The sequence below is a fragment of the Zonotrichia albicollis genome, chromosome 3 (genome assembly GCF_047830755.1).
Source record: "Zonotrichia albicollis isolate bZonAlb1 chromosome 3, bZonAlb1.hap1, whole genome shotgun sequence".
In the NCBI taxonomy this organism is placed as follows: Eukaryota; Metazoa; Chordata; class Aves; order Passeriformes; family Passerellidae; genus Zonotrichia; species Zonotrichia albicollis.
Genome location: NC_133821.1, coordinates 101630856 through 101645386, shown reverse-complemented (window position 1 = coordinate 101645386; position 14531 = coordinate 101630856). Strand labels below are relative to the sequence as shown.

Sequence of the window (14531 nt, the reverse complement as noted above, 5' to 3'; positions counted from 1 at the left end):
TGTTAGTAAGGAGGAGGGAAAAAGACACATATTTATGGTAGTGGCTACAACAGAGAGGCCAGCACTGACTAATTCTGGAAATTGACTTAGCAACCCTTTCTGCTTAGAACAGCCAAATAGTTAGAAGCAATTACTGTGAAACAGGCTTGGAGCACTTCACCAGGAAATAGCTGTGCTGTTAAAAAGAGAGCACACAGAAAAAAAGTATATGCTAATATAGGTTAAACACATCAAATAAAAAGTATGTGCTAATAGATTAAACACAGCAGATAATAACTTGTAATCTTTAGCACTCAAAATGCTCCTGAAGAACTGCATTAATGTAAGAACCACATCTGTTTTAATTCTTACAGTAACCTGGTCACCTAATGACAGTCTATTCTTTATAGACAATGTAAGGGCCTTGTTTGCATTTTAAGAAGACAAGCAAGCAGAAGCTATAACACAGCTCACCATTTCCCAGTAGGTTTTTTTCAGTATTTCTCAAAATGGTTTCCACTTGGATTAAGTCACCAAAAGACAGCTAAAAGATCACAAGGTTTTAATAATGCCTTGCACTGGTGTAATAAATATATCCATTTGCAAGAACTGGGGAAAGGTGTGAGTCACAAGGGACCTTCACAGATCACTTATTCCAATCCCCTGCCATGGCAGGGACATCTTTCACTGGAGCAGGTTGCTCATATTCAACACAATGCTGAACACTTCAAATGATGAATCTTCAGAGATGGTTTACAGCTAGGAAGGGAATAAGCTCCAGAAAGATGGGGCAGAGACCACAAAGAAGTAACCTGGATGGTTAGAAACAACCTACAACATAGGGCTAACATTGAAATCACAATTAAAAAAAAATAAAGAATTCACAAGAGAGGGATATCAATTAATTCTGATGGAAAACCAAGACTAATACCTTTAAGTCACCTTACCTTGTGAATTCTCCGAACTAAGACAGATGCAAAAAACCGTAGTGTCCCTCTCAGTTCATCCACTGAGGACTCATCATCAGTAATATTTCTGCAGTGTTTCAAAGCATGGCATATGAGAAAACAGAATAAAATAAATTTCTATTAATCCAACCACAATACATTTGGCACTATTAAAAGCATAAGAACAAGAACATTCAACAGTGATACTTCAGCTGGAATGAACTGAAATGAAAGCTACCAGAGTCAGCAGTCTTCTGTCTGAGGAAAATACACAGCATTCCCACAATGTCTGTGCACATAACAGCTTAAGAAAAATGTCAGGAAATTGCAGTGATTTACCAATTCCTGCTATCATATAGTATCTGCACAATTTTGACTGAGTAAAATCTAACCTAGCTTCTCCATATGGAAACACATCCAAACTCAATGGTATAAAGGAAATTGAAATTATTTGAAGTGGCTTCTGCTTGGAAGCAAAGAAGAATTTAAACAGATTTCCAAATCGCTATGTCAAAATATCATCCAAACTTTTAATCTGGCTTGCCAGTTTCCATCCACTGCAATAAAATATGTTCAGTGAAAACTCATGGTAAAAATAATTAAATATGATTCAGGAAGAAAAATACCTAAATCCATGACTTTTTTGGAAAATTGAATGAAACAGGAAATACACTAAGTCTTAGATGAAGAAACTGCATCTAAACTGAGTGGAAAAAGATTGCAATGCCAGCATTCCACAAAAAGCAAGGGAAAACCAAAAACCTATCCGTTATTAATATGAACTTCAGAGCATGACTAATATATTGGTAAAACTGAACTATAACAGCTGAATAATGACAAAACAAAGGAAGTTGCATCCAGTTTTAACTAATGATCATATGCAAGAACCATCACACTTTTGGTGATAAATTAGTGTAGTAAGTAGAAATATTACTTGTGTTATAAAAGAACACTGCAAGCAAGAACAGGACATTTAAAAATAACTTTTAAAATTATGCATAAAACATTTTATATTATTCAGTATCCAACTTTTAAAGCACTTTTAGCCTGGGTTACAGAACTTTCAAAGGCATGTTGATGATGAGCAACCAGGTAAATATACTAGAGATTCCAGTGACCTGAGAGTCAAAGTATGTAACTAATTGCATGAGAAAACACCTCAAAGAAAGCAGCCTGGCACAAGAAACACAATTATTCTCCAACTGCTAATCACATGCAGATAAGAACACTGTAGGGGAAAGTTTGGTTTAAGATCAGCAGCTGATATTTTATATGCAATATGGTTAGAAAATACCCACACTGTCAAAGGGATTAGCATTGCCAAGGGGTTGGCAAACCGACTGTATTATGGTATTAGTAACATTTGACAGACAGGAAGATACATGAAGTAATTTGGACCAAGAAGTTGTTATTTTATTGACAGTAGGATAACCAGTATCTTGGCTAGCTCAACTTGGACACAACTTTATGCCACATATTCTCACAACAGATTTGCAAAGACATTGTTTTAATCACCAGCAGACTGAAGACTGGCAAAAAAAACCATCATGAACCTGTAAAATGTCAAATCTCCAGTGACTCAGGGGAAAGTCCAAATAACCCTCTTGGAAACATTTTAAAAGCTGGCTGTGTTTTCCCAGAACTTTAGAAATATTAATTGTAAACAGTTACAGAGTATAATGTCTCAAGAGAGATACGCTCAACTGCTATTGCATGCAAAGTCTTATGGGATCCACTGATAAATGAAAATCATATACAAATAACAAAGCGATATTTTTCCTCTGTGTGTCAATTATTCTTACAAAACTTGGCTAACTCCTTTCAAAAATATGTAGAAAATAAGTCACAAGCTAATAAAAATGTACAGATATGGTTTGTAACTCAACAAAAATTCTAAATTTTTCTTGCATTACTTGCATTTAAAAAGAACTTTCATTTAAAATAGAAGCAGCTCCACATGTGAAAACACTGTATTTAGTCACCATCAAAGAGAAATGTTTTCATAGTAATGTATCACAAAATGTGGTAATTACTGAATTCTGTCCTAATCTGAGAGAACTAGAGTTGCAGTACCATCAATGACCAAAAATATTTAGTAAGCAAGAGTGACCCATTCAAATCTTAAACTCTATTTGAAATAAGGTCAGTATAAGCAAGATATTATATACTCTTGCTGTACAGCATAAGCAATAGACCTGTGTTTTGTAGCTCTACAAACTTGGCATTACTTACAGCTATGTTTGATTCTTCTCATACAGTTGAAAAAAATCTTAATATAATCAGTATAAATACTTTGAAAAATAAAAAGCAAAAATGCACATAGGTGTAATGACCTATTTCAGTAGAATTCAATGGATTTTAAGCACTAACCCTCATTCCCCTAAAGTGGTCCAAATTTAGGACCTGCTTAAATTTTAACCTGTTAATAAAAAATTATAAATTCTTACACTATTTATTAATGAAACAAAGATAAACCAGTTTTTATATGCTTACAGCACTTTTATTCCTAAGCAAAAAATCCATAATTTTATCTTGCAACCCACCCTGGAAACGTAACACTTCCCAGGCTTCTGACTGAGATACATCCTGGTAACACTAATGTCCAAGACAGCATTAGTTGGCACAACACATAAAACAAAAACCAAGGTCGTTGAAAAAATAAATAAATAAAAATTAAAAAAAAAAAAAGGTGGCTTCTATGCAAAATCCATTCACATGAAAGGCAGAGCAGCTATCCCAAGGAATTATGACCAAACTTTTCTATGCAAAGGAACATAGCCAAGAGTTTTAGCAACCTAGCAAACAAGCATGAATTGCCTGCTAGTGCTCACCCAGCCACGCTGCTAAATAAGGAGAGCGTGGAGCAAAGGCTCTGGGAAGAATTAACTGAGTTAGGTTTATTTGTTCAGAAAACAAACATGCCCTGGATGCATGAATTCTATTTCTCAAGTGATGTGAGCTTTGCCAACAGTGCAGGTACAACTAGAGTAGGAAAAATCAGAGCTGACATGCTCTACAAGTCAGCTCTCAAACTATGGCACACAGACACAGTTCAGGTCTCCCTGCACAAACCCTGCTGGAAACACCCACATGTCAAGACTAAATAGGGTCACATCTGTTAAACTGAAACCAGTAAGCCTTTCAGGACCAAGATGCTTCCTGTAGAATTGCTTGGACATCACAGCACTCACTGCAGATCACTGAACTCCTGGTATTTCAGGTTCACGTGAACCTGAAATTTAACAACCTTCAGGCTGTTAGATTTCAACAGAACAGTGTGAATGTATGGAACTAGCTCAAAATCCAGAGGTACAGCCATGCAGAATTTAAGACAGGGCAGGAACACCTACACTGCTCAGCAGAGGGCGAGATGGAGCACAATGTAGTCTGGTTGGCTTCAGACAAGGTGTACTTTACACTGCATTTCTAACTGCACATTACAGACATAGTGAATTATTATCCCCACCCCACACAGATGATGTATTCCAGACTTCCACTGCCTTGGGTGTCAGAGAGGTAAGTAATTGGTGGAAGCCAAGTTTTCTCGTCACTCCACAACAAAGACATTAAAGACACTTTCCACCAGCCAAGAAAAACCTGTTTTCCAATCATGCAATACAGGAAAGGGTTGCCTTACATTTGTTACTTTATCAACAACCCAACAGAACATGCTCTAGTTTTCTGTATTTGAAAATTTAAAACCTCGAGGTTTCCAACTTGCATTCACAAGAAGTGGTGCTAAAGCTCCCTCTGCTGTTTGCATCAGCAGTGAAGTTTTACACTTCAGCATGTTCAACACACAAAGTTAGAGATGAGATGTGCAGGTATTGGCCACAATCAAAACCCAAGAGGCAAAGAAGTCTGAACAGTAAATTTTGGGTCCCAGAGACAGAAAAAAATCCAAACGACACAGAGTAAAAATAAAAGAAAGCATACCTTTTTAAGGACAAATTGAACTTTCCATTCAATGAAAAAGTCAAATTCAGAATTAAGGCAAGATGTTGTTTTAACACATTAATGCCAGCATTATCAGTTATAATATTTTAATATCAAATATTTTAATATCTTCTTACAAAGCATTGCAAAGCACTATAATAGATATATCAAAGTACAAGGAAGAAAACCCGGAAGAAAAAAAAAAAACACAGAAAAAATAATCAGCCATAGTCTTTTCTTTATTCACTATTTAATAGTTATTTACACAGCACTAGTCTATTCAGCACAACATAATCACCGACAGTCTTAAAAGCTGGAAAAGCTGGAAATTAATGAGATGACCAAGAAGTTGGCCATAGGTAGTTTAAATATCTTTTCTCTAAAACCCTGCAAAGTTTGTTTTTTGGTTGTTTTTATTTTTTTTTAAGCAATATGATGGATCAGTATGCTTCTAATCTGAAAGTAAACTTAAAAGGTAGTGACAGGTTGAATTTTCACACAGATTTTCATCAATCTGTATTTAGCTACAAGTAAGAGTTATCTCAAAATAAAAAAACAGACAATCTAAAAGTGGTTTTAGGATGAAATCTGAATTTCAGAACCACCTCTATTATAACTAAACTATCAAAAGATCTGTTCTACTCTGCTAAGAGACAATAAAACAGTGATTCCTAGCACTCAAAAGGGTCCTTTATCTTTCACTAAGGAAAGAGAAAGGTTTATTTTCAGGTGTCAACTTCTCAAACAGGTTGATAAATATTTATGATATTAAAAATAGTAACTTTTAGGTAAAGCTCATACCTGTACCATGGATAAATAAAGTTTTCCAGCACCAACTCAAGCACCTGTGCAGAACAAAGACAACCATGTTACAAAATAAACAGTTTACTACAAATCTTTGTTAGAAGAGTTAACATCACAAACACCTTCCAAAACCCATAGGACATAATTTATACATGGTAAAACATAAAAATGTGTAAATTGTGATCCTGTTGCTAGATCAACCATTTTGCATCTTGATCAGTACTTTGGGCAACTAACATCAAAGTGACGCTTTCATCAGATATCAACACGAAACATCTGCCACAAGTACTATCTATCAGTAACATGAAGCACAGTGTCATGGCCACCATCAGGCAAATGCTACAAAAACTGTAATCTTACCTTAAACAGCCCATCCCTAAATTTTCAGATCAGTCCCTGTTCTTTTCTGGCATAGCATAGAGTGTCCCACAGGCACAGTTACATACCACCCTTACACACACCTCCATCCTTTTTCACCCAAACCTCCACCTTCAAGATGGGACAGTCATTTCTGCATGCTCCTCACTCTCAAAGAAAGCAAAAGAATAGTCATAAATAGCAATTCCTATGAAAGCCATCCATAACAAGGAAAGAGACAGAAGGATGTAGTGTTCTTAAGATTCCTCTTCCTTCAGTATAACCCCAAGATATCACCCACACACTACCTTCTCCCACTGCAACTTATCCCTCAATTTGAATCAGGGTTTTAGAGATCAGTTCATCCCCAACAGCATCAATGCTGATGAAGGGACTAAGAGAGAATACATGTTGCTATGTGAGGTTCCTCAGCCATGTTCTGCTGAAGGAAAGGTTTTTCAAAGCCACTGTGTACAAAGAAAAATGTGAAGTCTGTTAGAAAGGAAAGCTGAATGTACCAGCTGATATACAAGTGACATTCATGAGAATAAGTGCTACTCTTCTTACAAGATGTGCTGCTGCACTCATTCACACTGCAAGAATTCAAGACTTAGTAAATTTATACTATCTTTAGGGTACTACATGCCTCTGCTCCTCTCATGATTATAAAAGCATACTCAATAAAAAACACACATGGCCTTTTTAATTCTTCTCAACTCTTCAGACGTGAGCAGGTCAAGAATACTCTTCTTCTGTCTTCACTAGTAAGAATATCACCTACTCAGATTGGATAAGATCCTTTCTCTTTTCCAGCTGTTCCATTTCAGTGATTTTCTTCCCCTCTCTCTGAAGAGACGTCTTGCAGCTTGGGATAACATTAGATGTCTGTGTTATGGACCACACAAAGTCATCAGTGTCTTTTCTCCTACCCTTATGTGCTACAGCAGTCATAGATCTCAAAACTGTAATACCATCATGTGTTAATGATGGATGGGTAAACTAAATGTTTTATCATGTTGTTGTGTGACATCCCCATCCCCCATCTCGTATTTCCATTTAAAAGGAGGTGGAAGGGTAAGGGAAATGACAACAGATGCTTCAATTCCCAGTCTAGAAGAAATTAAGAAATCCCAGGGAACCTTCTATGGAAGTCAATCTTCAGACAACAGAAAGGAGACCTCATCCAGCTCCAGTCAGCAATCACAGGCCATTAGCCATACAAGCAGTATATTAAACTACTTAAACCAATTTCCCGATGCCTTCCATAGCACTGCCACGTCATGAGCCACAATTTGCTACACAGAAATCTCGGTCTCACAGGTATGGCGACACTATTTTTCTTCATGCAGAGTTTCTAACAAAATAAACCTCTTTCAAGGCTCAAAGTGCACACTTCAAAAGAAATGCCTTACAGAAAGCTTGCAAAAAAAAAAAATCAATCTGTCTATTAAAGGAGCCCTTTTCCTTCTTCCTCCACTTTTCCTCTGTGCTTCCCCATCAGAAGCAACAGCAGCAGAGCAACTTCTGTTTGGAGTGGAAAGTGCACTTGCAGAGCCTTCAAGCACAGAACAGTGTATTCAAAGGTATACAATGAACTCCTCTTGAAACAGCTTTCTTCATTTATGACTACTATTTTTGAACTGAGAGCCTGTCTATCAAGTTTTCCATGAATGTGCCACTACAAATTCAGTTCATTAGATGCTAACATAACTTATTGGCCCTCTCTTCCTCTATAGTCCTATGGAGGCCTCTGAAGGCACTTGAAGAATTATTTCCAACAGAGAGAGATCTGATCCTTACTGCTGCCTGAGCAAAACACAGTTCTGGGATTCATCTTCCCATGGTTATTAAATAAGCAAGGAAAGTAACAAAAGGTGCAAAACCTGATGATCCTTCCCACTCAAAAGTGGAAGACGAAGTCTCCTTCAGATTCTTCCCATGTTGCAGTAACAGAGCCCCAGCTGAACCATTTTACAGACTTGCCAGTGTTTCTCTTCCACAGCCACACTGTAAGTGCAAGCTTTATGGTGCTGCTTCCACAGAACACTGCAGACAATCCCACCAGGCAGACACATAGACAGCATGCACAGAGACAGACAGCTAACTCAAAATGCACTTTTCACTGGAGTCCACTTATTGCTGATAAGATATCAGGAGGCAAGACACATTCTACTAGAACTCAGGTTACCTATATGGCCCTAATAAAACATGTGGGGGCACAGAAAGCAGCACCTACTTGCAAATTAATTAAACCCATGGCAGAGGCAGTTATGTATGATGCTCCATTCCACCAAGGTGTTGAACAGAAGTTAAAGCAGAGCTACTGTGTGAAATCATCCCTACTGCAAAAATGGAAGTGCTCAAGAAGTAATAAGCCATTATTACTGCCACTAACTTTTTCAAGGCATGTAGTCCATACCAGTTTTCCTTCAACCCTATCAGCATTCCAGACTGTACAAGTGCAATTGTGCTTGACAGAAAAAACTTGGCCACATCATACACTACACTTTCATGAAGCACTGGGGAAGCAGGACATGTGCACCCACTTCCATTCTATCAACAACAAAAATATTATTCAGGCTCATTGCTCACATTGCACACACACCAATGAAGTAGATGGGACACCTCAAAAAATGACAGCTAATGATAAGACATTTCCTTGTCTGTAAAGTATTATCCTCCAGTTTTAAATACAAATGATGAGTCATTCCATTTAAAGCCTAACTATTTTTCAAGCATTTTGCAAAATGACTGGTTCTACTATGCGTGGGCAGCTTTGAATTGGAAAAAGATTACAAGTGTAAAACCAAATACAGCAGGTAGCAATATAAGGAGCAGCTGAATTAAAAAAAAAAAAAAAAAAGAGAGAAATTATTTTCTAGCATGCACTGCAACACTGCAAGCTAGTCAGTCTTTGCTGCTGAGACAAGCTTTTTGGGGACTGCCGCACAACTGACCCCAATTGTCAGGAGGAGGAACTGTGCAGACGAATGATGCTGAATCAGTGGCAGGTCAGAACTACCAGGCCCAATCAGAACAGAAAGGAGCAAAAGATTTGATACATAAACCACAATAACAATTCTAAATCCTTAAAAGAGAGCACAACCTGACAGCTGAGGCCACTTTCTGGGAGTAGAACAAGCCACTCCAATAAGAAAGCATACAGTCCATTGTGCTACTGCAAGAGTTCAGGACTTGTAAAGAGCACATTCAAGCAACAACTGATTTCTTGTCAGGCATTTGTCTATTTCTTGCTTTTAGAAAACAACAACAACATCAAAAAAAAAAAAAAAAACCCACAAAAAAAAAAATCAGTCCCATAATGGAGTCAAAAACCTGAGAAGAATTAAATGAGATCAAAAGACAGCAGCATCTTGATCCAGTGAGACTTTTTTTCACCATGCTGATAAAGAGTAGCTGAGCAGCCTTCCACAGATTTGACTTGCAACCGTCTCTCACATAGCAAAAATGAGATTGTATAAAAGAGAATTGAATCCTGTTGTTCTGGTAATTAATTAATCTTTTTCTCTACAATCTGTAGCACCTGGATAATACACAATGTAAAATTAACCAACTGATATCATGTCCTAATTCAAAAAGAAAGAAAACATTGAAGAAACAAGCATAATGCAAAATGGATTAGAAACTGGAAACAAAATTAAAATTAGGTCACTGCATTATTTTTGTGCAAGATGCAACCCAAATTATAAAATACTGATGGATGCATGGTTGAGACAGTTTAGCATTCAACTGTAAAAACAAACATAAACGTGGAGGGAGGAATGCTCAGGCACAGGTTTTGTTATTCTTCTAAACCACGCACAGCAGCTGAATAGACTAAAACAAGGCTGCAAACGATTAAGAATTTGCAAAGTGAGACAAACTATCATCACAATTCAAGACAGAAAAATCCATACTTGTGAGGAAAACTTGGATTTCTTCTGATTTGAGTGTGTATTAAATTATTCTGAAAGCACTTGAAAAACACAAGCTTGACGGCTCTGCACCTGGCTCAAATTAGAAACATTTGGAAATGAGGATATTGCCAAAATTCTTCAAGCTGCAAAAAAACAACTAGAAAAATTAAAACATAATAAAAAAAATTCCTAAATTATTCCAAGTATTTGAAGAAACTGCTTTTTAGAAACAGACTGCACTCTGCACTCCTTTAGAATCTAATTAACCTTAATTCAATTCACACTGTATCAGCTTCTCTCTAATGTATAACTAACCCACAAAAGAAAATAAGAGCAGTCTCTCCTTCCAACCTGAAGCAGGCTATCCAATTCCAGACCAGCATTACATTCTGCATCCTCAGAACAGGTGGTGAAGAGGAATATGGTGTGGGCAGAACCCCTGGCTACCCTTTTAACCAGCAGAGAAGAGCTGCAGTGAGGAACCATGCAATGAGATTTCTCACCCCAAACAGTATCTGTCCAACACAGTTGGAGAAGGCGACTCACACGACTTGTTTGGGCTAACTGAGGAGGGTGACCATGGCTCAATGCCCTGGAATGGTCCAGAACCCAGGCCTGGTTCTTCCCTCCAGGTAAGCACACAGAGGTAAAGGAATGAGAAGCATGGCCATGGATACACATGACCCACACCGGCAGTGCTAAATAAAGCAGGACCTGGGACATGCCACTGAAGTGAAAAGTAACAGCAAAGAAAAGGTCACTGTTTTGGTAAAAGCAGAACTACAGCAATAACACGGAAAATGCCAAGGAGGTAACTATGGTATCTACTCACATCACTTGCAAAGAGATATTACAAAGAACCTTCTCAGCATCAAATTCCCATTTAAGCCAAACAAGAAAATTTCCAGTTCTTCAGCGTCTACAACATCCTTCATTAGACTGCCCCAGCTATTTGGTACCACAACTCCCAAAAATATTAAATGCATGGAAGCATTTATTTTACATTCTATTATTAAAGCAAGAGGCTATTGAAATTCTATTCAGCAATATTGTTGTCTTAATACAGTTAAACTTATTTTAAAAATAAATTAAGTAGCTTTAAAAGAATAAATGTTTATTTCTGAAATCACAGAAGAAGTCACTTCATTCAACTAGAGGAAGTCAACAAGTTGTTACCTGTTCTTTTTAAAAAACATTTTTCAACTGTCCATGCCTTCCTCAAGGTTTTCATTCTCCTCCCACTCCTTCAGTGGGCCATGCTTGGGACAATGTCTCTCAGAGCTGAAGTGTCAGCTTATACCACAGACACACATGGCTCTGACTTCACACACCATGCTGCTAACTGCAAGAACTCACACACAAAAACGGACTCAATTCTGCCATGCCAGTTGTTCATCCTCCTTCCAGAGAATTCCAAAGTTGGAATTCTAAATAAATGGATATTAATCTACATGTGCTTGTGTACCTTCCTATCTTCAAAAAACACAAAGCTTATCTGTTTAGCTCCCAATACATTGCATCAATTACTAATCAAGGAAACAAAAAACCAAGCACAACAAAAAACTGTTCTTCAAACAGTTCTTTTTTTTAAAGAGATCGAAATAAAATTTCTGATTTACGGTCTTGCAACAAAAAAAAAAATGCTGTTCTTCTTTGAGTAAATTCTGCAATTTCTTTTTAAAGAAAGGTTTTGTTACAGCTTTATCTGACGACTTTAAATAGATTCATGGAATGGTTTGGGTTGTAAGGGATCTGAAAGATCCTCCAGTTCCCAGACCCTGCCACGGGCAGGGACACCTTCCACTTTGCCTCAAACACCTCCAGGTACAGGGCAACCAAAAGTTCTCTAGGAAACCTGTTCCAGCACCTCACCATGCTCACAGTAAAGAATTTCTTCTTAATATCTAATCTAAACCTACTCTGTCAGTTTGAATCCATTCCCCTATGCTCTTGTAATTTTTTTCATCCTTCTTGTAGAGTCCCTACCATCAAATTCTCATCTTCATTACAGAACTTTTGTAATTGGATCAAATCATCTTTTACCCTCAACTCCAAGAAACGAAGCAGGCTGAAATCCTTCATTTCTACGACACAGACATGCTCAATTTTAACTGATCTTTCCATTATTCTTCCCAATTTACGCAGACATTTTTTCTGTGTTTTAGGTGCACTGCTACACAAGCAGTCCATGTTTAAAAGCAGGCCATCTTGGCTCCCTGCTCCCAGCAAACACTCCTTTGACTTGACTTGGATTTGAACAAGTTAAAACACCTGCAAGGTACATCTGAACCATCTAGTGAACCAGAAGCAAAAGGTTTCAAAGACACATAATAAAAACCCACAGAATTTTAATGTACTGAAGAAACAATGCGCCAATTACCTCTGAAAGTGATGCATCAACCTTGGAAGGCACTTTCAGATCCAGCCATGGCTGATAGTTTTCCAGAAGCAAAGTAGGTCTGTAGGAGAGCATGGAGAAGTTTATGTAACAATGTGCAATTGACAGGTTCCTACTGTGATGTGTCAAAGGGCAGCAGTGCCAAGCTTAGGAGTGCCACACATGTAATTTACCTGTGCCTCTTGCATTTGACCTTGCCACACACAGCACAGCTGTGACCATGGGGAAACAGCTCCGGCAATTCCAACTGCTAAGAGATTTGGACAAGCTTACATTCTCCAAAATGATGACTCTAGTAACATAGCCAAACATTTGTAAATTTCCTTTCAGAGCATACTATTACAGAGAACTGAATAAAGACAAACTTATTCTTCCAGCAGGAAAACAAGATAACAAAGCATAGCATGAAAAACAACAGAATCTTAAAAGAAAAATCGCTTCCACTGAAACAAAGTGAGAGGACACAGATATCCTTTCACATCTCCACTCACCTCCCTGTACGTTAATCAGTCTCGTAACAGACCAGATGGTTTCTCTGCCTTACTCATAGCCTTGAACTATCGCAACTATACCCTTTTAGCCCTATGAAATTCTACATTGAATTAAGTTAGAAAAGAGCAATTTTCTTTGGGAATATTTTTCTTTTTGAAGTGCAGTACTGCTTAAAGAATTTTGATTACAGTGAGCAAAGACTCACCACTGGCCTATGAAAAGGAGGGCATCTTTAGAAAAGAAAAAGCCCCCTTAAAGGAGCAAACAACAACATAGTTTCTCCACTGTCTGCTACTGAAATGCTCAAAATGTGCAATGAAAGAAGGAGGAAATAACATCCTTGGACAGCCCAACAACCGGCCTTGCAGCCGTACGTGAATTTGACGGGACTATGCAGAAATACCCAAAGAATTCAAAGTCTTAACCATCATCTACTTGCCTGCCACAAAACACCTGTCAGCAGCAGTGTGTGAGCTGTACTGACGCACAATATTTCTGAAAGCAGCTAGGCTTAGACAATAATTACCACTCCATATAGATTCTTATCGTATTTTTTAAAAGCACAAGACTCTTTACAGGCGTATTTACCTTGGGTTTATATTTTATTGTGAACAAAAAATTGGGCAGGAGGGAGTCCGGTCCCAAGGAACAGTAGAAGGTGACGACCCCAGCCACGAAGGACCAGAAGACCATCAGAACATGAAGATACCTTACAGACACACAGGAAGGAAAAGCCGCTGGTGAGAAGGCGCAGCGCCGCCCGCGCCCGGCTCCCCGCCCGCCCGGTTACCGGTTCAGGAGGAGGGTGGCGGCGCCCAGCCCCAGGAGGAGGCAGCAGGAGAGCGGGTACTGCCGGCAGGTCTCCCGCAGCCCCTCGGCGCCCCGCAGCCGCCGCAGCAGCCGCCGCCCGGCCGCCCGCACCCCCCCCATGGCGGCCGCTGCCGCGCCGGCCGGGCCGGAGGCGGGGCCGCTTCCGCTGCCGGCGCCCGCTGATGGCGGCGAGGCCGCGACGGGCCTGCCTCAGGGGCCGCCGGGGCGGGGACGGCGGCGGGGGAGGAGCGGTGCCCGCGGAGCCGGGAACGGCGTCCGTGCAGCAGCGCCGTGGCATTTGCAGCTACGCCGTGTCACGTAGCGTGCTAAGCACTGCAAATAGAAGGGCTCTGATGACAGCAAGCTTACCTAGTTATAAATACTTGGGTTCTGGACAACGAGGGGTTCCCAGCGCCAAGCGGCCGAAAAGTGCCACGTCTGATTAAATGCTCTATATTTGGATGATGACTGAAGTAAATCATTCAGTTACTGGAACACTAAAACCCTATAAACACCACTCAAAGCTTCGTATATTGGCTGTAAAGAAAAGGAACACGGTAGGAGATGTAATAAGATCCCACCTTAACATCAGTAAGTATATAAGAATAAAAAATTGAAAAGAGAGGAATGCTAGAATGTAGTTTATTGCCAGCGAGAATTTAAAGCCAACTTCAGAGAATAACACCTTCAGTTACAGTGTAAGCCACAAGCTTTCAAACCACTGGAGTGCTTTCAGCAGCTCTGTAGTTACACAGCCTTACAAAATTCAAGGCTCTGCTAATAAGACACGGTTGCTTGTGGGTGTATCAGTTCAATGGGCAAAATGAAACAACTTCTGGGAGTTTGTACCCATAGAGGGGATTCTAAGTGCAAGTATGAAAGAAGCCTGCT

At 39.1% G+C, this 14531-nt stretch overlaps 1 protein-coding gene across 7 annotated transcripts in view; it reads right to left on the bottom strand.

The window, feature by feature from the left end:
* SNX14 (sorting nexin 14) overlaps positions 1 to 13859 on the bottom strand; it is a 47734-nt gene extending 33875 nt beyond the window's left edge. For 2 of the 7 annotated variants that reach the window (XM_074538297.1, XM_074538299.1), the window contains exons 1-6: positions 13621 to 13857; positions 13419 to 13539; positions 12512 to 12588; positions 12321 to 12399; positions 5664 to 5707; positions 927 to 1014 (exon numbers count right to left, since the gene is read on the bottom strand). In XM_074538297.1, the coding sequence (XP_074394398.1) occupies positions 927 to 1014; positions 5664 to 5707; positions 12321 to 12399; positions 12512 to 12588; positions 13419 to 13539; positions 13621 to 13760 (549 nt within the window). In that variant the 5' untranslated portion in view covers positions 13761 to 13857. Of the gene's footprint in view, positions 1 to 926; positions 1015 to 5663; positions 5708 to 12320; positions 12400 to 12511; positions 12589 to 13418; positions 13540 to 13620 lie in introns of all 7 variants that reach the window. The other 5 variants (XM_074538296.1, XM_074538298.1, XM_074538301.1 and 2 more) reach the window with 4 other exon arrangements.
* Positions 13860 to 14531: the final 672 nt, after the last annotated feature.